Raw genomic sequence first — 22246 nt, 5'->3', positions numbered from 1 at the left:
GCGAGCAGGGAGGAGCCGCCGCATGGCTCTCTGGGACTAGTAGTCCTCAGTCTCGGGCATGCGCCCCAGCATCCTTGTCCCTCGGACCACAGGACGCCCCCTGGCGGCAGAACAAGAATTGAAGAAGTGGGGCAAGGATGATGGGGATGACAGTGGGCGGCCGCTGGGATCACCCCTAATTGGAAAACGTAGGGCCCAGAGGCGAGTCCCTACGGAGAGGCCATCACAGAGCGCCTTTATAGAAACTCTGACCACTCCCATTCCCTGATTCCCGCCCCTCTCCCCCCTGGCCCCTGGGAAGACCATCTGGCTGCCCCCTCCCTTTCCCACTTCCCACCCCACCCCCAGGACTGGGTGACCTTAATCCTGGGAGGCCAAGTCTGGTGTCCCAGCGAGAGGGAAGAGGATGGAGGGAACTGAAAAAGCATTAGGTAAGTCTGGCGATGCCCCCCCACATCCCCAGAGACCCCCCAGAAGCTCCCCAGGATTCAGCCCCAGGTTCCTACAGAATCCTTGCCAAGCCTCGATTGAACCTGTGCTCCATTGAGTCCTGAATTCACCTCAAATGTTGTTCATCAGCTCCCACTTTTGCCCTGACTTCCCCTAGGTTTAGTCAGATGGGAGGGGTGGGGGAGGCTTTATCCAAGACCCTCTTAGACATAGCCTCTTCTCTTTTTCTCCCTCCCCCTCCAGAAATAGCTCAGAGACTCAGGAGACCAGGCCCTGAGTGGGGTCTGGCTGCTGGGCCCCCTCCGGGGGGAGAAGGTCAAGCCAGGCTACCAGCGGGGCGCCGGAGAGCCCCTCCCAGCAAACACAAGGGCCCAGGGACTGGGAGGATCCAGCGATCCCCCCGGGCCCTCTTCTGCCTGAGCCTCACCAACCCAGTGAGGCGATTCTGCATCACCATTGTGGAATGGAAGTATCCTGCCTGGCATGACCCCCTCCCCCCACAACTGAAGATACAGACAGTGGGCAATGCAAAAACAAAAGGCAGCATATGGGAGACTCCCTCCTTTCTCACCTGGAGGCATGGGCTGGGGAGGAGAGAGAGATAGAGATCTAGACTCCTTCCAGCTTCCTTGACCCCACCTGCTTCAGGCCATTTGACATCCTCATCCTGATGACCATCTTTGCCAACTGTGTAGCCCTTGGAGTCTACGTCCCTTTCCCAGAGGATGACTCCAATGCAGGCAACCACAACCTGGTAAGGGGTTCCCTTAGGCCAATGTAGACCCTGTCACCCTAACTTTGCCCCCCCACCCCAGGGAAGCTACTTCTAGACACCCTTTAAAGGACTCCCTCCCCTGGACCATTACAGAGCCTCACCCCCTGAAGCCTCAGACTTTCCCCAGCCCAATCTTATCTACCATCACCACTGTCCCTGTGTGATTACTTCAGGTTCTCCTCAGAAAATGAGAAGCAATGATCTTGTACCCTATAACCCCTTCTTGGGCTTCTATGGACCACCAACTTGGACTGTTATAGAGATCCCCAGCCCCCTTTTGAATTTGATAGGCAACCCTATCACCTCTCCCCAGTCCATGGACTGTACCAATTGAACCAGGACTCAGATGCCCTTAAAGCTCTCCAGGACCGTTTAGGGCCTCTGTCCATTCTTGGGCCCACAGACTTCCTCTTAACCCCAAGAGATGCCTTCAACACCCCCTAGGCCCAAAAGGTGGGCCAGAGACCCATTAGATACAGCCCTACTCTCTCCTCCACACTCCCAGGAGCAGGTGGAGTATGCATTCCTGGTGATCTTCACTGTGGAGACAGCACTCAAGATCATGGCCTACGGTCTGGTGTTGCACCCCAATGCCTATATCCGCAATGGCTGGAACCTGCTAGACTTCATCATTGTGGTTGTAGGGTGTGCCCCGTCTTACCCCTAAATCCCTGAACCATTCATCACTTCCTTGGCTCTGCCCCCATCCCCCCAGCCCCACCCTGGGCCCCAAAGCCCAAGGAATATCCAGAGATCTACTGGCTAAGCCTATCCCTATGACCTGAATGGGCCCTGAGCTCTCCTAATTTAGCCTCCTTTCCCCCTCACCCCTCCCAGGCTCTTCAGTGTGCTGCTGGAGCAAGGTCCAGCCCGGCCAGGGGATATTTCCCATGCAGCAGGGAAGCCTGGAGGCTTTGATGTTAAAGCCCTGAGGGCCTTCAGGGTTCTTCGACCCCTCAGGCTGGTGTCTGGGGTACCCAGTGAGTCTGGGCTACAGGAGGGGAAAAAAGAAATAGAATTGGAGGGAGAAAAGGGAGCTTCCAAGCCATCCCAGGGTCCACAGAGGGTGCTGGTGTCAATAGAACTCAAAAAAGGGAAGGTGTTTGCAGATGCCTAAAGTTTCACTGGGAGGATGGTCTCCCCAGAAGTGGGGTGGGGCCTCCCAGAGGGGATAGGGGAGCCTGGGAGAGTCTGTACCCAGGACTCAGCTCCCCAGGAGTGGGGCAGGGCCTCCCTGGAAGGCCCAGGAATCCAGTGTAAGACCCAAGGGCCAAACCCTAACTCTCCCCACCCCTAGGCCTGCACATTGTGCTCAACTCCATTCTGAAGGCCCTGGTCCCCCTACTGCACATCGCCCTCCTGGTTCTCTTTGTCATCATGATTTATGCTGTCATAGGCCTTGAACTCTTCCTGGGCCGTATGCATAAGACCTGTTTCATCCAAGGCTCAGGTAAGTTAAGGGGGTGGAGTGGCAGAGCTTTGACCGGAGTGGACCCTCCCTTCTTCCTCTCCTCCCCTGTCCCCTGGCCTATGAATCAGGAAGAATGGAGTTGAAATCCAACCTCAGGGTACTTAAAAGCTAGGCGACCCTGAGCAAGTCATCTAACCTCTGCTTGCTCAACTGTGAAATAGGGATAATATAATAGTTTCTATAGCAATAACAAATAAGTCTATGTGTTCTGAGGAACAAATGGGCTAATAATATTTGTAAAAGGCAACTAGGGCAACTAGCACATGCTAGTCCCCTCCCCTCTCCCCTCTGGACAGATTTAGAGGCTGAGGAGGACCCATCCCCCTGTGCCAGCCCTGGCTCCTCTGGCCGACAATGCCTCACCAACCAGACTGAGTGCAGGGGCCGCTGGGCGGGGCCCAATGGAGGCATCACCAACTTCGACAACTTCTTCTTTGCCATGCTGACCGTCTTCCAGTGTGTCACCATGGAGGGTTGGACTGATGTGCTCTACTGGGTATGTCCCACCACCCTGGACCTCTGGCTGGTGGGGAGGAGGGAACTAGGGGGCATCCAGCCATACCTTGACCACTGGAACCCCTCTGACTCTAGGTATTTCCTTACCTGACCCCTTGGCCTCCTCCCCCTTTCCTCCTCTCTTCCTCCCTCCCTCATCCCCTTTCTCCTCCAGATGCAAGATGCCATGGGCTACGAGCTTCCCTGGCTCTATTTTGTCAGCTTGGTCATCTTCGGCTCCTTTTTTGTCCTCAACCTTGTACTGGGTGTCCTGAGTGGGTGAGTCCCTGGAATGATTCGGGGCCTTAAGATGCTTCTTCCTGGGCATCTTCTCCCCCTCCCCCCTTATACCTCTCTCTGGTTGTTCTTAGGGAATTCTCCAAAGAACGAGAGAAGGCCAAGGCCCGGGGAGACTTCCAGAAACTTCGGGAAAAGCAGCAGTTGGAGGAGGACCTTCGAGGCTACCTGGAATGGCTCACCCAGGCTGAAGAGCTGAGCTTCAGGGATCAAGAGAAGGCAGAAGCTGAGGGGAAGACTGAGCCAGAGGTGGAGGAGGAGGGCTTGGCCACTGAAAGGCCTCAGCAACGTATGGAGGGGGAACTCCCAAAGTCTACTATGAGCCTGGTCCCTGGGGAGGGACATCCTGCACAATTTCAAATCCTACCAGGCCCCATTTGAAACCAAGGAGGGATGGAGATTATGGGGGAGGGTGTCATTTACAAGATATAGGATTTCTAAGGGGAAGGAACCTTAGAGAATTTGTTATTCCAATCCCTTCACTGCACAGGTGGGGAAACAGATGAGGATACTTGGTAGGGGGTAGCAAGAATCTAAATTTGAATCCCAGTCCTCTGACTTTCATTCCCTGCTTACCTTGACATGGACCATTAGCTTACAGGCATTAAAAGAAGAGACTTGAGTGGGGGTCCTAGAAGTCCTGATGCTCTTTCCACATGCTTCTTCCCACAGGAATGACCCTATCTGAGATTATCCACAAGAAACGAAGCCAGCTGAGTTGGTTCAGTCACTCAACTAGTAGCCATGGTATGTGTGGCATAGGGGTGAATGTGGGGGAGACCCTTGGAGACACAGCAGCCCAGAGGGTGCCTCTCCTGATCACATCTCCCTTTCTCCCTCCGCTTCTAGCTAGTGAAACAGGTTCAATGACTGCAGAAAATGGGCCTGAGGAAGATGAAGAATCCGGGAATGCCTGTACCAGAAACCTGTGAGTGCCATCCTCCACCAGTCAGGGAGGGTCTTGAGAGATTCTGGTCTAATGCTCTGGAGGGGGCCCCTTCTGCAATGCCTCACTTCACAGATTGTCAAATGCATGCTCCTCCCCTCCCCAGAGTCAGACTAGTCCTTTCCATTCTGCAGGGCCAATATCATGAAGACCAGGATGTGGTAAGTTTGGAGGAAGATTCCCTGGCATTGGCAATCTCCTGTGATTGCCTACCAGGCCCTTCCCTGCCTCCCTCACCCCCACCACCACCCCCAGCTGCCATTTTGCAAGATTCTCAGAAAAAGGTATACTGGTAGAGGTGACCCCCTGGCTGAGTCTTCAAGGAAGACAGTTTGTTGGAATGGAAAGTGGGCAAATTGGAGCCAGCCTGCGGAGGGTTGAAGGGAAAGTATTGGGAATATATGAAGCTTCTGGGCCATGGAAAGAAGTTGACTTTAGGGAGATGCTTTCATTGACTGCATCTAAGATCCTTAGAAAGGGGAAGAGATTTAGGGCAGTCTTCAGTTTGTAGGCTTTGATAGTAGGGCAAGCGAGGGATGATGGGAATCTGAACCAGGAGGAAGAGAAAGGGTTGGATGAGGGGTCCAGTGAGTTAAAGAAAGTCATCACATGGACTTTGTCAAGGGGACATGGGAAGACAGTGGTCCCTTTGACAGAGATAACAAAGCTAGGGAGAAGTGGGTTGGGGGAAGAAGAAAATGGATGCATTGGCTTTGGTATGTGTTGAGTTTAAGATGAGAGTCAGCACTTGCTCTGGTTTCAGAGGCCTTGGATTCAAATCCCATAGCTAAGGATTACTAGTCAGGGAACCAGGTCATTCAACCTCCACAGATGGAGCTGTCCAGTCAAGAGATCACTGAAACCACACAAATGGATTAGAGAATCACTGAGCAAAAAGGCACCCTAGAAGCAGAGGGGGGTGGGAGGAAAAAGGAGTCCACCAAAACCTCCTTTTCTCTCCTTTTGCGCCCCCCCCCCCAGCCGCAGGGTCCGAAGGGCCAACAGGGCACTCAGGGCCCACTGCCGTCATGCAGTGAAATCTGTGGCCTGTTATTGGACCGTTCTGTTGTTGGTCTTTCTGAATACACTGGCCATTGCTTCTGAGCATCATGGACAACCCCTCTGGCTCACACAGATCCAGGGTGAGACCCCCTAAGAGAACCAAAGCCTCCTGCCCCCCAAATACCCTTGGGAGACCCTACTGAGGATGCTAAGGTGGAACCTGGAGAATATTAGCCCAGGAGCCCCTCAATGTGGCTTTCTACCTTGGGGGTCCTCTGTCCCCACAGAACATGCAAACAAGGTCCTGCTCTGCTTATTCACTGTGGAAATGCTTCTGAAGCTTTATGGCCTTGGCCCAACTGCCTATGCAGCCTCCTTCTTCAACCGCTTTGACTGCTTTGTGGTATGCGGGGGCATCCTTGAAACAGCCCTGGTAGAGGCCGGGGCCATGCAGTCACTGGGGATCTCAGTCCTACGCTGTGTTCGCCTCCTGAGGATCTTCAAGGTGACCAGGTCTGAGAAGCTCCCCCCCCCACCATCCTCTCCCCCATCTATCCACCAGCCAGCTTTGATAGGCCTCTTCATCCTAATTAAGCCAGCCAGCTCTTGTTCTGTGAAAAAGAGACCATCCACCCCGGAGGAAAGTGGAAGTTGCCAGCAGGTGGCAGTAGGGAGCTGGGCTGGAGCAGCTCAGCCAGTTCTTCCGGAAACCACTATTTCTACCAGGTGGTTGAATCCCAGGGTGCACCCTGCCCCAAAACAAGCCAACCGCCCTTCCTGCCGGTAAAGGGATCCAGACCTGACTTCCAGAGGCTCCAGGTGGCTAAGGGAGCCTAGAGCTTGCTCTACCCACAGGACCACCCCACCCAGCCCAGAGTGCTGTTAGCTTAGAGACTCCTAATGGGCGCCTGCTGGGACTACCTTGGCCTCAGCCAGCTGCTAATCAGTTATCTAATATGAAAAAGTGTGCCATGCCGGTGGTGCTGGGTGTGCTAGCTGCTGGGAATACAAAAGAAAAACAGACAGTTTCTGCCCTCAAGGAGTTTCCACTCTCTTGGGAAAAGAGAATAGTCAGGTCACCAAGCAGCCAATAGCCACATTCATAGCTGCCCATGAAAGGAAGCTTTGAGGGGACAGGGTTACCTTGAGATGGGAGCAGGCAGGAGCCTGTCTTTCACCCCCAGCTCTGCATGGAACTTGTTTCCTCCTTCTATTAGATGATAGGGTTGGCCCAGGTGAACTCTCAGAAACTGCCAATCTGCTGTGCTCTTTAAGCCGGAACCCATCCATACTGTTAGTAAGCCCTTGGCCTTGACCTTTGCCCAGACCCTGACTAGGCTCTTCCCCTCCCTCCCCTCAGGCACTGGGCATCCCTCAGCAACCTGGTGGCCTCACTTCTCAACTCCATGAAGTCAATTGCCTCCTTGCTTCTCCTCCTCTTCCTTTTCCTCATCATCTTCTCCCTCCTGGGGATGCAGCTCTTTGGGGGAAAATTCAACTTCGATCAGACCCATACCAAACGAAGCACCTTTGACACCTTCCCCCAAGCCTTACTCACCGTCTTCCAGGTCACTGATTATACCTCAGCTTCTGTTGGCCAGGATGGTGTCGGGGGCTGAGGAGAGGGGAGGTCAAGAGGAGTCTGGGCTTGCTCTTTGGGGAAGAGAATTTGGAAATGTAATTTGGCTGCAGAATTGACCAGACCTGAGCTCAGGGTGGCTGGGAGTGGCCCAAGGCCTCTCCCCTAAGCAGTGGTGGCCTTGTTCCCACAGATCCTCACTGGAGAGGATTGGAATGTGGTCATGTATGATGGGATCCTAGCCTACGGGGGGCCCTTCTTTCCTGGGATGCTGGTCTGCATCTACTTCATCATCCTCTTTATCTGCGGCAACTGTATCTGCTTCCCATGCCCAACTCTGGGGACCCAGCTTTCCCTCAGCTTCCCCCTACCCCCAGCCCCCTCTCCATGGACTCCTCCCACTCCCTCCCACTCAGCCTCATCTCTGGCTCCCTGCCCATTCCCAGATTTCCTCAGGCTCTGGGAGCCCTTTCACTCACCCTTGAGCTTCCACACACCCTTTGGGGGAGGAAGGGAAGGACTATCAGGAGGTCCCAGAATCCTCAGCTGAACCATCAGACATCCTACTGAATGTCTTCCTTGCCATTGCTGTGGACAACCTGGCAGGGGGAGATGCCAGCCCCTCCAAAGACCGGGGAAAGTGAGGATTCCCCCACCATCCTTTATAGAATCCTTCCTGCTACTCCAGACTAACCTCCAACCCCAGCCAAGGGGTACCCTATATGACCTGGAGGGGGGATTCTCCCTAGTGTTTGAAACTCTCTCTAAACCCTAGCCCTCCAAGTTTCCCACCACCACCCCCATCATTCCCCACTGACCAGGGAGAAGAATACTGAGCAAGGTGCCGGCCCTCAAGAAAATGGAGTGTTGGTGAGTTTGACTGGGCTAGAACTTGGGGGGTTGGCACTTGGGGAGGGTCCTAGCCTTGTGCTCCTTATCAGCAGGTGCCCTGTGGAGAGGATGAAGAGCAGGAGCCAAGTGAAGAGGGAGGTAATGGAGGAGGGGACTTGAGACATGGAAGGGAAGCTTCCTTTCTTTGGCTTCCAATTTCTACTCTCTCAGCTTCTCCAGATTCTTCACCTTGCAGTCTCTGTTTTCTCAACCCATAAAAGGAGTGTGGTTAGATGATCTCTAAGCAGCCTTCCAATTCTACCATTCTCTGAGGTGGAATGGGGGAGGGGGAGGCAGAGGAGAACAATAGGATTTTGACAGGATCTCCATAGGAAAATGCTTGAACTCTGAGTTTAGATCCCAGCTCTTCCACTTGCCTGTGTGACCTTGGGTAAGTCACTTAACTTCATTTAAACTTCTTCAGTTTCTTCATCTTGTAAAATAATTGATTGGGCTAAAGAACTACAAGTCCCTCTGGTTCTCAGTCCATGATACCTGAGAATCAGGAGGGATCAAGGAAGAATCAGACAACGTAATAGGTGTTCCTACTCACGCTAACCTTACTTTCCTGCCTGTGCCAGTTTCAGGAGAGGAGGAAGAGGAAGATGATCAGGAAGGAATAAGGCTAGAACGCCTACAGGAAGTGGTACCCAAAGAAAAAGTGCTGCCCATCCCTGAGGGCAGTGCCTTCTTCTGCCTCAGTCACACAAACCCGTGAGTAGCTAAGGAACCCCTGAGTATTTGTCAGCCTGCAGGGCAGTTGTGCAGGTTTGGTATGTGCCACAAACCCGAGCAATGGGCTGCCCCATGCCCCATCCCAGCCCCGCTGCTTCTCCCAGTCACTCAAGCCACTCCTCACTCTGGGTCCCAGGCTCCGAGTCCACTGCCACGCTCTCATCCACCATCGTATCTTCACTAACCTCATCTTGGTCTTCATCATCCTGAGTAGTGTCTCCCTGGCTGCTGAGGATCCCATCAGGGCTCACTCCTTCCGGAACCATGTGAGGGCCAGCCACCAGAAGCATCTGGGTGGATGGGGAGGAAAGGGGGGGGGTGAGAAAGGGGAGAGCTAGCAGCACCTCAAAGATCCTGGAAAGATGGAGGAGGTGCGGCACCCTGGGCTCAGGCCTGAGCGACCAGATGCCCCAGGATTGAGCTTAGCTTCAAGGAGGGGGAGAAGACAACCAGAAGGGAAGTTTGGGGCCCCGAGGGGAAGTCAAAGGGATAAGGAGTTGGGCCCCTGAGGAGCCAGTGAACAGTTTTTTCCAAAAGAAATTATCTGACTGTTATGCCCAGAATAGACTGGAGAGAGTGTGCCAGGAGAGTCAGAGCTGGCCCTGGATGACTCAGTCTAGGCCAAGAAATAGAAAGGGCCCAGAGTGGAACATACATCCCATCCCCACAGTCTTGGGCAGCTAGAAAATGATAGAGCAAGAGAGAAAAAATCAGAAAGAGACATGTAAGAGAGGCCCAATGAGAACCCAAGCTGAAGAGAAGACCAGAGGGAGGCCCACATATTCATTGAGGGTCAGGCTTGGGACAACCATCTGGCACAGTTGGATAGAGCACCAGCCCTGGAGTCAGGAGGGTGAGGGTTAGGCTTAGGACCAGAGTGGAAAAAGGAAGGATACTCAGAGAAAGAGAGTGATCCAGGCCCTTGAGACTCTGGAGATGGGAAGAATAAGACACAGGCTGGAGGGAGGGTGACTGGGCAGGAGAGACCAGAAGACCTAGAAAGAAACAAACTCAGGGAATAACTCCAAAAGAAATCAAGTCCCCCAGAGAGAGTAGAACCAGGACAACCCCAGATGTGCAAAGTGAGGGAGCAGAGGGGGCTTGTCCAGCAAGGCCGCCTGGTGGCTAATGTCCACACTCTGGCCTCCCCTCAGCTCCTTGGGTATTTTGATTACGCCTTCACCTCCATCTTCACTGTTGAAATCCTGCTCAAGGTGAGCCACCCCTGCCCTGCACTATCTGTCTGTCTCCTTGGGCCTGGGCACCCAGGGCTGAGCCACCCTGCTCTCTTGGACTCATCCTTCCCCCAGATGACTGCTTTTGGGGCTTTCCTACACCGAGGCTCCTTCTGCCGAAACTGGTTCAATCTGCTGGACCTCCTGGTGGTCGGTGTGTCCCTTGTCTCCTTTGGCATCCAGTGAGTCCCTCCTCAGACCTGGACCCCAACCCTCAAAGAGTCAAGTAGGCTCACCTACCTATTGGGAACTCGAAATTTAGGAATATTCCCCCAAATAGCTAATGAAACTGGGAATGACTAGAAAGAAGAAGCTTTCAAACTGGGATCTCCTCCCTAAAGTCAAGCAAGATTCACTGAGCTTAAACTCCTTAAACCCCAACGAATCCTTCTGGAACTAGGATCTTTGACTTTAGGCCTCCCAAACTGGAAATCTCCAAACCTATGGATGCCAAAAATTGGATTCTTAAACCTGAACTCTGGGACCCCCAAATTAGACAGCTCCAAAATAAAGAAACTGAATCTCAGACCCTTTGTCTGCTTCCAGAATTCAGGAAGCCCCAAATCTAAGCCTCCCAAAATCTGGAAGCACAAAAAGGCCTCTCTGGTCAGTAATCTCCAAATATGGGTCCCCTCTAGAGCCTGTTAGAGCCTAGCCAGAAAATCAGATGCCCTAAATCCCCTCCCCCAGAATTCCTGGGTAGAATGAGCCTGACTCCGACTCTGACCTCTAGTTCCAGTGCCATCTCTGTGGTCAAAATCCTCCGTGTGCTGCGGGTGCTCCGGCCTCTGCGGGCCATCAATCGAGCCAAAGGTCTCAAGGTGATTGAACTTGTCTGTAATCTCCCTGACCTGGGACACAGAAACTTCTTTGTCCAGTCCTGGACATCATTCTTGTGTCCTCAGCATGTGGTCCAATGTGTCTTTGTGGCCATCCGCACCATTGGCAACATCCTGATCGTGACCAGCCTGCTCCAGTTCATGTTCGCCTGCATTGGGGTCCAGCTTTTCAAGGTAGGGAGTCCCTGGGTCAGCAGGAAGCAGGAGCTATGGTACTGTGGTAGACAACACACCTCTCCTCCCCCATCCCACTCAATTGCCCCTGCATCTCATAGGGCAAACTGTATAGCTGCACAGATGAGGCCAAGCACACACCGCCAGAGTGCAAGTGAGTACCCCGGGGGAGCCTAGAGAGCCTCATATTCTCTACCCTGCTACCATGTCCCTGGAAAGCTTCACTCCCCTAGGGAAGCATCGCTGTCTCAGAGCACTCCCCCAAGTTTGTTAGCGCCCCTAAGGAGCCTGTGGAGTCCAAACTCAGGGCTCCCCTCCCCAAATCCTCTCTCTTCTTCCCCTTTCTGCAAGAGGCACCTTCCTTGTGTACCCTGATGGAGATGTGGCCCATCCTGTCATGAGGGAGCGTGTGTGGCAGAACAGTGACTTCAACTTCGACAATGTTCTGTCAGCCATGATGGCACTGTTTACCGTTTCCACCTTTGAAGGCTGGCCTTCGTGAGCTCAGATGGGAGTGGGCTGGAAGGGGAGAGCCGGGGTCTCCTCCAATTCTACCTCCCCAGCCTCCCTTGCTCTGAGAGTCTAGACTCACTCTCCCATCCCTGGATCCCTCCCCCACAACACATACATACACATGCCCATGTACACATGTGCATATTATACACATGCACACTAAGCCCTTCAAAAAACTCAGTTAAATATGCATGTAGGGTCTTGCACTTGGGAGGTTCCTCCCTCAGGTCTTCTTGACCAGTCCACTTCTCTTCCCTAGGCTGTTTCCATTTCCTTCCAAGTCTCTAAAAATGACCATCTCTCGGTCTCCTCCCCCCATCAAGGTTGCTCTACAAAGCGATCGATGCCCATGCAGAGGACCAGGGCCCCATCTACAACTACCGGCTGGAAATCTCCATCTTCTTCATCATCTATATCATCATCATTGCCTTCTTCATGATGAACATCTTTGTGGGTTTCGTCATCATCACTTTCCGAGCCCAAGGCGAGCAAGAGTACAAGAACTGTGAACTTGACAAGAACCAGGTCCTGACTTCATCCCCATTGTGCCCCCATTGCAGCCACTCTTCCAGCCCTAGCCCCCACTAACTCCACTTTCTCCATTTCAGCGCCAGTGTGTGGAATACGCCCTGAAAGCCCAGCCTCTTCGACGCTACATTCCAAAGAACCAGCACCAACACCGGGTCTGGGCAGCTGTCAACTCCCCAGCTTTTGAGTACCTCATGTTCCTGCTCATCTTGCTCAACACCATTGCCTTGGCTATGCAGGTTCATCAACTGGCCAGCCTCCCCTCACCACCTCCTCACTCTGCCTGCCCTTGTGTCTTTCTCCATAAAACAGGCGGTTGAATTCAGTGGTCTCTAATTAGATTCTGCAAGGCCTGTCTCGTACAGGTCCCTACCTCTCAGAGAGCTCGGTTTCTTCCTCTCTAAAGTAAGGAGATGGTACTGAATGGCCATTAAGACATTCCAGGACCCTAAGTCCCTGCCCCACTCTGTACTTCACTTTCTCTCTCTTTCAAAGGTCTCTTCCAACCCTAATGTTCTGTGTTCTAGGGAAGTGGAGACTGTCAGATTCAAATCCTGCCTCAGGCATTTCCTACTTGTGTGACTCTGAGCAGACTACAGTCTACTCAGTTTCCTTGTCTGTAAAATGGGGATCATAATCATGGTCCCTTCCTCCTAAGGCTATTGTGAAGATCTAATGAGACCAAGTGTGGCATATAGGAAATCATGCTTATTGAATGCTGATTCTCCAGCAGCAGGTTTAAGAAGGGCTATATGCCCCTCTCCCCTCTTCCCTCTTTCTTTCTCACTGGTCCTATTTTCTCTCCCCAGCATTATGAACAGACAGCTCCCTTCAATTACACAATGGATGTCCTCAACATGGTCTTTACAGGCCTGTTCACTGTGGAGATGTTGCTCAAGATCATTGCTTTCAAGCCCAAGGTTGGCACCTTCCTAAGGGGGGCCCAGACTTGGATTAGGCTGAGCTGCACAGTGCTTGGAGCTGAGGGAGGCAAGGCCCAGAGGGACTAGGACATGACCAAGGTCACACAGCAAATTGGAAGATATGCCCAGGATAAGTCCCTCATTTGCTATTTCCACTAGAACCTGGGGCTCCTAGTGTGGGGACCTCCTGCACTTCCCCTGGGTCTCTCACACCAGTCCTCCTCACTTCAGCATTACTTCTGTGATGCCTGGAATACTTTTGACGCCCTGATCGTGGTGGGCAGTGTGGTGGACATCGCAGTCACTGAGATCAATGTGAGGATGCTACTTCCTTTCTCAATTTCCTCTGGTGCTTTGAGATCTTTTTTCCAGCCCAAATTGCCCTTCTCCCTGTAGGACTCAGTCTAGTTTCCTGTCATTTCCTCTCTTGTTTTCCCTGATATGACTTCCAGCCTTTGTCCTCTCCACTCTCTCTTCCAGCTTGATTTCTTCATTGTTTCTCTTTTGGTTCCTTCATCCTCTCCATGATCTCCAACACAGTTTACTACTTCCTCTCCAATGTTGTCCACCCCCCCTTTCCAATCTTCATAATCTTCAACCTTCCCTCTATCCTCTTTGTTAGCATCTCCATTGTTTCCTCTATTTTACCTTTATCTTTTCCCTTGCCTCATTTTCTCCTGTTGTCTATCTCATAATCTCCACCATCATCTCCATCGTCTCTTCTGTCTTCTCCTCTGCCATTTCCATCACCCCTAGAATGGAGGACACCTTGGTGAGGTAATTTGATTGGGACACTTTCCACCTTTTCCTTTTTTTTCCCTCTGCTGTTTCAGCTCTACCCTCATTCCACCCCCCAGTCCCCTAGAAGACCCCAATTCCCAGGATCTTCATGGGCAGGAGTTTGGGGAAGGTGGCCAGGGATGGGCACAGGGGGAGGTCCTTGATCTTTGGCTCTCCATTCCAGAGCTCAGAGGATAGCTCCCGGATCTCTATCACCTTCTTCCGTCTCTTCCGTGTCATGAGGCTAGTCAAGCTTCTCAGTAAGGGGGAAGGGATCCGTACACTTCTGTGGACCTTTATCAAGTCTTTCCAGGTAAAGTCTTTGGTTCTCTCCCACCCAAAAGCTAGAGTTACCATTCTCTCAGCTTGCCCGACAGAATTCTCCTCGCTCCTCCCTATCCCAGGACAACTCCCAGAATTCTTCTGATCCAACCCAGGATAGCAACTCCCCACATTTTCCCTGCTTCTCTCAGAATTGTAACTTGTCCATGTTGTAAGGACTTTTACTCAAAAGTCCATGTCCTTTACTCACTCCACCTTAGGATTACAATTCTCAGAATTCTTCCTGTTCACCTCCCCCTTCCAAAGCTACAATTCCTAGAATGATTACTGCTTCTACCTGACTAGTAACTAGGATGAAGTTTTGTAAGGAGAATCTAAGCTTTGTCCCAGGTTGGAAAATTGAAAGAGATGCTGAGAGCAGCAATGGAGTCTTAGGAGGGGATGCTGGCCAGGCAGAGTGGGTAACAAGAAGGTGACCCCCAAGCTATCCCCCACCTCCCAGCAGTCTGGCTCCTTGGATGCCACTAGTGAAGAATCACTGTACTTGGTACTATTAGTTAGACCAAGAAAAGAGGGTGATGAGGATGGTGGGTCCTGGGTGCTCCGTTTCTGGTGCTGATCCTTTGGCCATGGCTCTCTGTGTGTCTGTGTGTCTGTCTGCCACTGACCTCCAAGGCTCTCCCCTATGTCGCCCTGCTTATTGCCATGATCTTCTTCATCTATGCTGTCATTGGCATGCAGGTGAGCCTCTGGGAGAGAGAGGGGAGAGGAGGTAGGGTCTGCTGAATCCCCTCAAAGCCATCCATCTCATCTTCCATCTTCTTTCAGATATTTGGGAAGGTTGCTCTTCAGGATGGGACCCAGATCAACCGGAACAACAACTTCCAGACCTTCCCCCAAGCTGTGCTCCTCCTCTTCCGGTGAGGAGCCCATTTGGCCCCCTGGGGCCTCTGGAATTGGCCAGGTTTTCACAATTCCATGGCGCAGTCTTTCTCTTAAACAAATAGTCTCCAAGATCCTTCCCAGTTTTGCATGGTAGAGATACTTGTGTGACATGGGCTAATCTCTGCTCCTCTCTGGGTCTCAGTTCCCCCAGGAGGTTGGATTAGATGATCTCTCCCAACCTCAGCTGTACCCCAGCTTCTAGCCCTGAGCCTCTGATTTGATGACTTGGACAGGGTAGATTTCAGAAACTGCCAACACTGGCTCTGTGACTTTGGCCCAATCCCTTTCTCTAGGTCCCAGTTTCCCCCATATCTGTAATATCTGTAAATTGATAAAGATGGTACTTGCTCTTGCTCTCTGAGGACGCTTTTTGGCTGTGGCCCTATCCCTTGAGTTTGGGCTTTGGCTCTGGTCCTAATTGGTTGTGTTCTGGGGTGGGGGGGGCTGAATCAGGTGTGCCACAGGGGAGGCCTGGCAAGAGATCATGCTGGCCAGCCTTCCTGGGAAACGTTGTGATCCTGAGTCAGACTTCGGCCCCAGTGAGGAGTTCAGCTGTGGAAGCAATTTTGCCATTGTCTATTTCATCAGCTTCTTCATGCTCTGTGCCTTCCTGGTAAGCCCCATCAGAGTCTGGAAAACAGAGGGTGTGGTTTAGATGCTCACCCAAAAAGCCCTGAATTAGAAAGGTGAAGCCTGGAGCTCCAAAGCCACCTTTGCTCCTCACTTACTGTGTGATCTATAACAGGTTCCTGCCCTTCTCTGGGCTTGAGTTTCCTCTCCTGCAAAATGAAATGGGATTCAGTGGCCATTTCTGAGGTTTCTTTAAAGCCTGGGGGTGGGGTTGAGGATTTCTTTCTAAGCTCCCTTACCTCCCTCCAAGAATGTTGGGGTTAGTGACTAGGGAACCTTTTTTGTTAGACTCGGTTTCCTCTATCAATGACCTCTGTGGTCCCTTGCCCCTCTTAATTACAGGATGTTATTAATACTCATCAAGAGTTCACTGGGGGGCGCCTTGCAAAAAAAAAAAAAACCTAAAAAAAAAGAGTTCACCAGAAGGGCAGCTAGGTGGCGCAGTGGATAGAGCACTGTCTCTGGAGTCAGGAGCACCTGAATTCAAATCTGGTCTCACACACTTAATATTTTTTTTTAACTTTTTGCAAGGCAAATGGGGTTAAGGGGCTTGCCCAAGGCCACACAGCTAGGTAATTATTAAGCATGTAGGGGTGGCTAGGTGTCAGTGGATAAAGCACTGGCCTTGGAGTCAGGAGTACCTGGGTTCAAATCCAGTCTCAGACACTTAATAATTACCTAGCTGTGTGGCCTTGGGCAAGCCCCTTAACCCCATTTGCCTTGCAAAAAAAAGAGTTCACCTGAAAGTTAACAAAGTACTGAACAGAAGTGATCCTTCGGTGCTATGACTCTCCCTCTAATGAGATTGACAGCCATGGTTGGAAAGGATGATATCTAATTTCCCCCAACTCCCTGCGTGACCTGGGCCAATCTCAAACTCTTGCTCCACTTCATTTTCTCTCTCTGTCAAGTGAGGGGTTTTGAAGGTTCCTCTCAGTTCTGAGCCAAGGATCTAGTAACTTGGGTGGAAAAGACCCAAGAGGTAGCCTAGTTCAATGAAAGATGGGGAAGAGTTGGGTTCAACTGTGGACAAGTTTCTTTGCTTGAGTTTCCTCATATGTCAAATGGGATCATATTATCTGAAAACCTTCTCCACCAAACTCTGCTTGGGTCATCAAGGGCCAGTCCCTACCCACTTTAGGCCTCATTTCCTCTTTTTCCCTTCCCTAAAATGGAAGGATTTGACTGAGCTCAGGAGCTGAGACTCTTACAGGTTGCCTTCAGCTCCTTCCAGCAACCTTCTGGTCTTTCTAACTCTGTTTCTACCCTCTCCTTGGGGCAGATCATCAATTTATTTGTTGCTGTCATCATGGACAACTTTGACTACTTGACACGGGACTGGTCCATCCTTGGCCCTCACCACCTGGATGAATTCAAGAGGGTCTGGTCTGAGTATGACCCTGGAGCCAAGTATGAACCTCCCCTAACTTGGCAGGGCCTCACCCAGATCCTATATTTCTGGATCCCACCCTACCCCCATTCCTTACCCTGGAAGTTAGAGGCCTGCCTGGGTGGGAGATCTGGGAGTCCCTGAGGCCTGAAAGACTCTGACCTCCTCTCTGGGTTAACCAGGGGCCACATCAAACATCTGGACGTAGTGGCCTTGCTTCGGCGCATCCAGCCTCCATTGGGGTTTGGGAAGCTCTGTCCTCACCGTGTGGCCTGCAAGGTCTGTCCTTTGGGGTACCTAAAATATCCTTAGGGAGCCCCTTCCACTCAATTCCTGACACTCTGGACCCTCCTGAAGCCCTCAAAGTTCCCCAAGTCTGAGACCCCTCAAGGAGCTCCCTGAAACACTCTCTACCCTCAGAGATTCCCCATCTCCAAATACTCCAGCCCCCTCCAAAAATCTAGTCTCCCAGTCCTGGACCCCTGAGGGAACTGCTCCTCTCTGAATCTCACGTTTATGTCATACCCATATATCTCTCTCTCCCATATGGGTGAGCATCTAGTGTGTGTGTGTGTGTGTGTGTGTGTGTGTGTGTGTGTGTGTGACACAAGCCCTTGGCCTCTGCAGCGACTAGTGGCCATGAACATGCCCTTGAATGCTGACGGGACAGTGACATTCAATGCCACCCTCTTTGCTCTGGTTCGGACATCATTAAGGATTAAGACTGAGGGTGAGATGGGGCCCGAGAAGGGATGGATGGGGGGAGTGGAGTTCCAACCCCAATTAGCTAAGTGAAATGACTTCCCTGGCCATTGGAAGCGAATATTCTGGCTTGTCTTCCTTGCTGCACCCAGGGAACCTAGACAGGGCCAATCAGGAACTTCGAGTCGTCATTAGAAAGATTTGGAAGCACACCAAACCCAGACTCCTGGATGAGCTCATCCCACCTCCTGAAGGTCAGATGACTCAAGGCTCCTACACTAGTCACAGCCTAGCCCACAATCCCCTCCCCTCAGGTGTTCACTATCCCTGGGTTCTAAGCTAATCACCCTGGCACAGTCAATGAATCTATGAGTCTGGATTGTCCCTCCCACCTTTTCTTTACCCTCCCCAACACTCAACCCTGCTATCAGATGACCCAAAAGGGTAAATTCTGTGCTTTCCCTCCATGATGGCTGCCTACTTGCTCACAGAGGAGGAAGTGACTGTTGGGAAGTTTTATGCCACGTTCTTGATCCAGGATTATTTCCGAAAGTTCCGACGTCGGAAAGAGAAGGGTCTACTGGGGGCTGAGAAATTACCAAGCAACTCATCTTCCTTACGGGTCTGTGGGTAGACTGGGAGGGAAGTCAGAAGCCCGGGAAGGGAATCAGAGCCCAGGCCTCTCCTGGGAACTAGCCCTACAGTCCCACACCCCATCTCATCTCATCATTAGGCACTTACTATGGAAAAGGAGAGGAAGGGAAGGTAATAGAATTGGGAATGTTAAACTCAATTTTGGGCACCCACCTCTAGGCTGGGCTGAAGACCCTGCAGGATCTGGGTCCAGAGATCCGTCAGGCCCTTACATGTGCCCTAGAAGAAGAAGGAGAGGATGCTGACCTCAGGGAGGAGATTGACAGGGTGAGTACATGAGGACCCACCTCACTGACTTTGGGGTCTAGGGTAAGTCCTTTTCACCAATCTGGGCCTCACCTTCCCCATCTGCAAAATGGGAGAAGCAGGCTCACTAATTTTAAAGTTTAACCTTCTGGCTGTGATTAGTACCCACAGGATGCCCTGGATCCTCCTTCACCATCCTGCCATGACCCCATTGCTTTGGTGTCTCTTACTATGCACACTGAGGAGGATAGAGAAGTGGGGAGAAGACCTCCACTTGGAACCCATTATCCCAGGTATTAGGCAAAAGGGTCCCGGGGAGGGCCAAGTGAGCTTTCTACTGACTGAATCTTTTCTGTTGGTCTGGTTGCTCTCAATAGCCTGTTGAGAGGTGCAGGTCCAGAAGGAAGAATTCTTCCAGGAATGGGTAATCAAGGAGAAGAGGGAATGTAATAATAAAAATTATATTAATAATAATACCAATAATAATACTAACATTGCTCTAGTGCTTTGAGGTTTGCAAAGCATTTTCCAAATACTATTTCATTTGATCCTCACATCAATTCCTGCGAGGTAGGTGCTGTAATTGTCTCCACTTTATAGATGAGGAACCCAAGGCAAACAAAGATGAAGTGACTTACTCAGGGTCACACAACTAGGAAGGATCTGAGACTGTATTTGAACTCAGGTCTTCCTGATTCCAGGCCCAGGGTTCTATCCTCTGTGGCACCCCCTAGCATCATCTAGCTGAATGAATGGGTAAGTGAAAGAGCTGGTGAAAGAGTCCCTGTGTGTGTCAGGCACAAATACAAAAGCTTGATCAGTTCCTTGGACCATCCTTGGCTTAATAGCCCTTTTGAATCCAGTTAAATTGAGGGCTATTTTTAAATTTTTTGCTCAAGAAGCATTTATTAAATTGAATTATCATATGTGTAAATTATAAAAAATGATGGCATCTTCCTCAGTGGGTGTGACTGCAGGTGGCAAAATGTAGTAATTTCATTCCATAAACATTCTGAGACATCAGCTAAGCTGATTGAGAAGGAATGGATGTGGATTTGTAAGACCTGAGTAACTGAGTAAATAGGGAAAAACAACCCCTCCAAATTGAGGATTATTTAAAAAAAATCAAGATGAAATAAAAGCAACCTCTAAGTACAGTTGTATGTCTTATTGCGAACTACACTGTTTCCATTCTCCACACCAAGATTTCTCCCCATGTGGTTGGTACCAGGCCATTTCTCTGGCTCTGACTCCAACTATCTCACTTGGCTTCTTGGCTACTGCTGGAGTTAGCTCATATTTCCTTCATCTACTCCCAGCTGCCCTGTGGTCCTTTTCTTGACTTATCTGCCATAGGAGCTTTAGGGGAGCAAGGAAGGGGTAAGGCCTGGGAAGGCAGGGGAGGAAGTACCTGTCTCCAGGATGTCTTCCTCCTTCATTGGCAGCGCTTTCCCCATGTCAGAAGAGCTTCCCTCAGGACCTGAGGGCCTGGCAGGGCAAGAGGAAGAAGAGGACCATGCCCTTGGTCAGGACAGGTAAAAAGGAGTTTAAGGGGTCAGTCAAGCCTGGTTCATTTCTTATTTCCTTATTTCCTCCTTGGTTCTTCCACAGACATCTAAATGAGATCATTAGACAGCCCCATCCTATCCTCCTCCCACCACCGCCACCTCCTCCTCCTCGGGAACCCCATGGACAACTGGGCAGGCCACCAGGCCCACACTCCCGCTGCCACCACCACCACCGCCGCCGCCTGCTGCCTCCAACACCTGCCAGTGAGAGCTCCAATGGAGAAAGCAAAAGAGATGGGAAGGGTCTGGAGGGAAGGATATGGGCTTATTTCAGAGGAAAAGGATCACTGACCTTGTACCCCCTGGGTTTTGTCAGGCAGGAAACCCACTTTCACTATCCAGTGTGTGCAGCCCCAGGGGAGCTGTGATGACTTCCCAATCCCTGGAACCTATCAACGTGGGGGATCTTCTGGCAGCCGCCAGACCCAGGTGAGGAGGAACTTGGAGCTTACAGGGCAAGGACAAGTGCAGTCAGCCAACTCCCAGCCAACCCTACATATTTCTTCCCCCTTCTACCTGTGGGGTCTGTTTCTCCTCCCTTCAGGGTTCATGGGCCACACCTCCTCAACGAGGCCACCTGCTCTATGCACCCCTACTACTGGTGGAAGGGGGCAGTCTCCAAGGAGATTACACTGAAGGGGGGGCCCTGGGCCCACTGCATACCTATGCCCGCCTGCATATACCACCTGGCCCAGGGAAAAGGGGCAGTGCTGACAGCCTGGTGGAAGCTGTAAGTCTGAATGTGCTGAGGGGAGGGGTGAGAGAGGAACTAGGGCACCTTAGACATGGGGAACCCTGTCAATTCCCTCTCCTCATCAGATCTGCCCTCAGAACTTCGATCCTACATCCAGTTCCCCTGTAGGATCTGATGTCCCTCCTTGCCCCCACCCACCCCCCAGTACCTCCTGAACTCCCATCCCCTCTGCCCTTCAAATGTCCTTGTCACCCCCTCCCTTCTCTGGGCCACTGGTTGCCACCCACAGGTGCTGATCTCTGAGGGCCTGAGCCTCTTTGCCCAGGACCCTCGCTTTGTGGCCCTGGCAAAGCAGGAGATAGCTGATGCCTGCCGGCTGACCCTGGATGAGATGGACAGTGCTGCCTGTGACCTGCTAGCCCTGGGGGATCCCATGGGCAGTGATGAAGATGAGGAGGCCCTCAGGGCTGCAGAGGAGGAAGAACTAGCAGATGAGATGGCTTGTGTCCAAGCCCCTTAGGAGGTTCTTCTTTCTGGGGCCCAAGACCAGGCTCTATCCTTTATTTAGCTAGAGATGAGGGAGAGGCAGGGAAGCAGAAGGGAGACAGAGAGGGAGAGCCAGAGACCAAGCTCAAGTATGTGAAACCCTAAAAGGTCCAGCCTCCTGCAAAGTGCCTTTTTGCAGGAGGGAATCTGAGATATCCCAAGAGACCCTGAAAACCCTGGAGAAACCCAAGAGCCCACTAAGAGTTACTAAGGCTTCCAAAGCCTCGGCATCAAAGAAGAAAAAGAGATGACTATCAGATTCTGCCTTTTCGATCCCAAGTCTGCCTGAGACAAATTGATTTCATTGAACATTAATTTACCATCTGACCCTTTTGTGGCAGAGAGAGAGGGAGTTAGGGAAGAGAGATCTGAACTGGCCTCTGTCCTCCCTAGAGGCTCCCCGCAAATATTTAAGATGACAGTTCTCAGACTGAAGTTGAAGATGTTACAGTCCAGTTTGGGAGGTACCAATCCAGAACAACGATAGAGGAACAGTTATCTTCTGACTCCTTTGGGAATCGGAGAAGGAAGAGAAGAGGGCCATTCCCCACTTTCGTGGGTGGGAGGCCAATCCTTTGTGGAGACTCTGGACCTAGATGGGGTCAATAGCTGCATTACTTCGAGGGGGGTGGGGTGGGAGGGGAGGGAGGCAACATTGTAAAGCCCAGCCAGGGGCTGGCCCTGGGACCCTCCTATCTTCAAACCAGGAAGTCTCTGAAGGGGCTTGTGCCCAGAAAATGATTTTTTCTTCCTATCCTTCCTATTTTTATTAAGGAGTTTTAAAATATGCTTCCACCAGCAACATGGGGGTGATGATCAACCTTGATGGACTTGCTCATTCCATCAGTGCAACAATCAGAGATAATTTGGGGCTCTCTACAATGGAGAATACCATCTGTATCCAGAGAAAGAATTGTGGGGTTTGAACAAAATGTTACCTTCCAATTAGAAAAAAA

The 22246-nt window shown here is 51.5% G+C and overlaps 1 protein-coding gene across 1 annotated transcript; it reads left to right on the top strand.

Moving 5' to 3' along the window:
- Nucleotides 1-58: 58 nt before the first annotated feature.
- On the top strand, nt 59-21264 carry CACNA1F (calcium voltage-gated channel subunit alpha1 F). Its single transcript, XM_074201872.1, has 49 exons — nt 59-188; nt 694-919; nt 1099-1204; nt 1731-1870; nt 2063-2205; nt 2523-2675; nt 2993-3192; nt 3367-3470; nt 3563-3777; nt 4161-4235; nt 4268-4294; nt 4338-4416; nt 4569-4595; nt 5416-5576; nt 5724-5949; nt 6797-7004; nt 7209-7329; nt 7574-7655; nt 7837-7885; nt 7960-8005; nt 8407-8620; nt 8778-8907; nt 9796-9855; nt 9952-10058; nt 10610-10697; nt 10782-10889; nt 10991-11043; nt 11241-11387; nt 11726-11927; nt 12011-12169; nt 12740-12850; nt 13085-13168; nt 13610-13630; nt 13818-13946; nt 14591-14656; nt 14744-14835; nt 15314-15473; nt 16773-16900; nt 17063-17159; nt 17508-17610; nt 17735-17836; nt 18074-18204; nt 18396-18503; nt 18645-18775; nt 19928-20017; nt 20094-20254; nt 20367-20479; nt 20595-20780; nt 21034-21264. Exons 1-49 carry the CDS (start codon nt 59-61, stop codon nt 21262-21264), a joined length of 6030 nt encoding a protein of 2009 aa, XP_074057973.1.
- The last annotated feature ends 982 nt before the right edge of the window (nt 21265-22246 follow it).

The sequence above is a fragment of the Macrotis lagotis genome, chromosome X (assembly GCF_037893015.1).
Source record: "Macrotis lagotis isolate mMagLag1 chromosome X, bilby.v1.9.chrom.fasta, whole genome shotgun sequence".
NCBI lineage: Eukaryota > Metazoa > Chordata > Mammalia > Peramelemorphia > Peramelidae > Macrotis > Macrotis lagotis.
Note: the sequence above shows the minus strand (reverse complement) of the source record. Positions and strands in the feature narration are given on the sequence as shown.

Coding starts and splice junctions, on each gene's coding strand:
- CACNA1F (XM_074201872.1), top strand. CDS start 59: ATGCGCCCCAGCATCCTTGTCCCTCGGACCACAGGACGCCCCCTGGCG. Junction 1,871..2,062: donor TTCATCATTGTGGTTGTAGG/GTGTGCCCCGTC, acceptor CACCCCTCCCAG/GCTCTTCAGTGTGCTGCTGG. Junction 10,059..10,609: donor CTTGTCTCCTTTGGCATCCA/GTGAGTCCCTCC, acceptor TCTGACCTCTAG/TTCCAGTGCCATCTCTGTGG.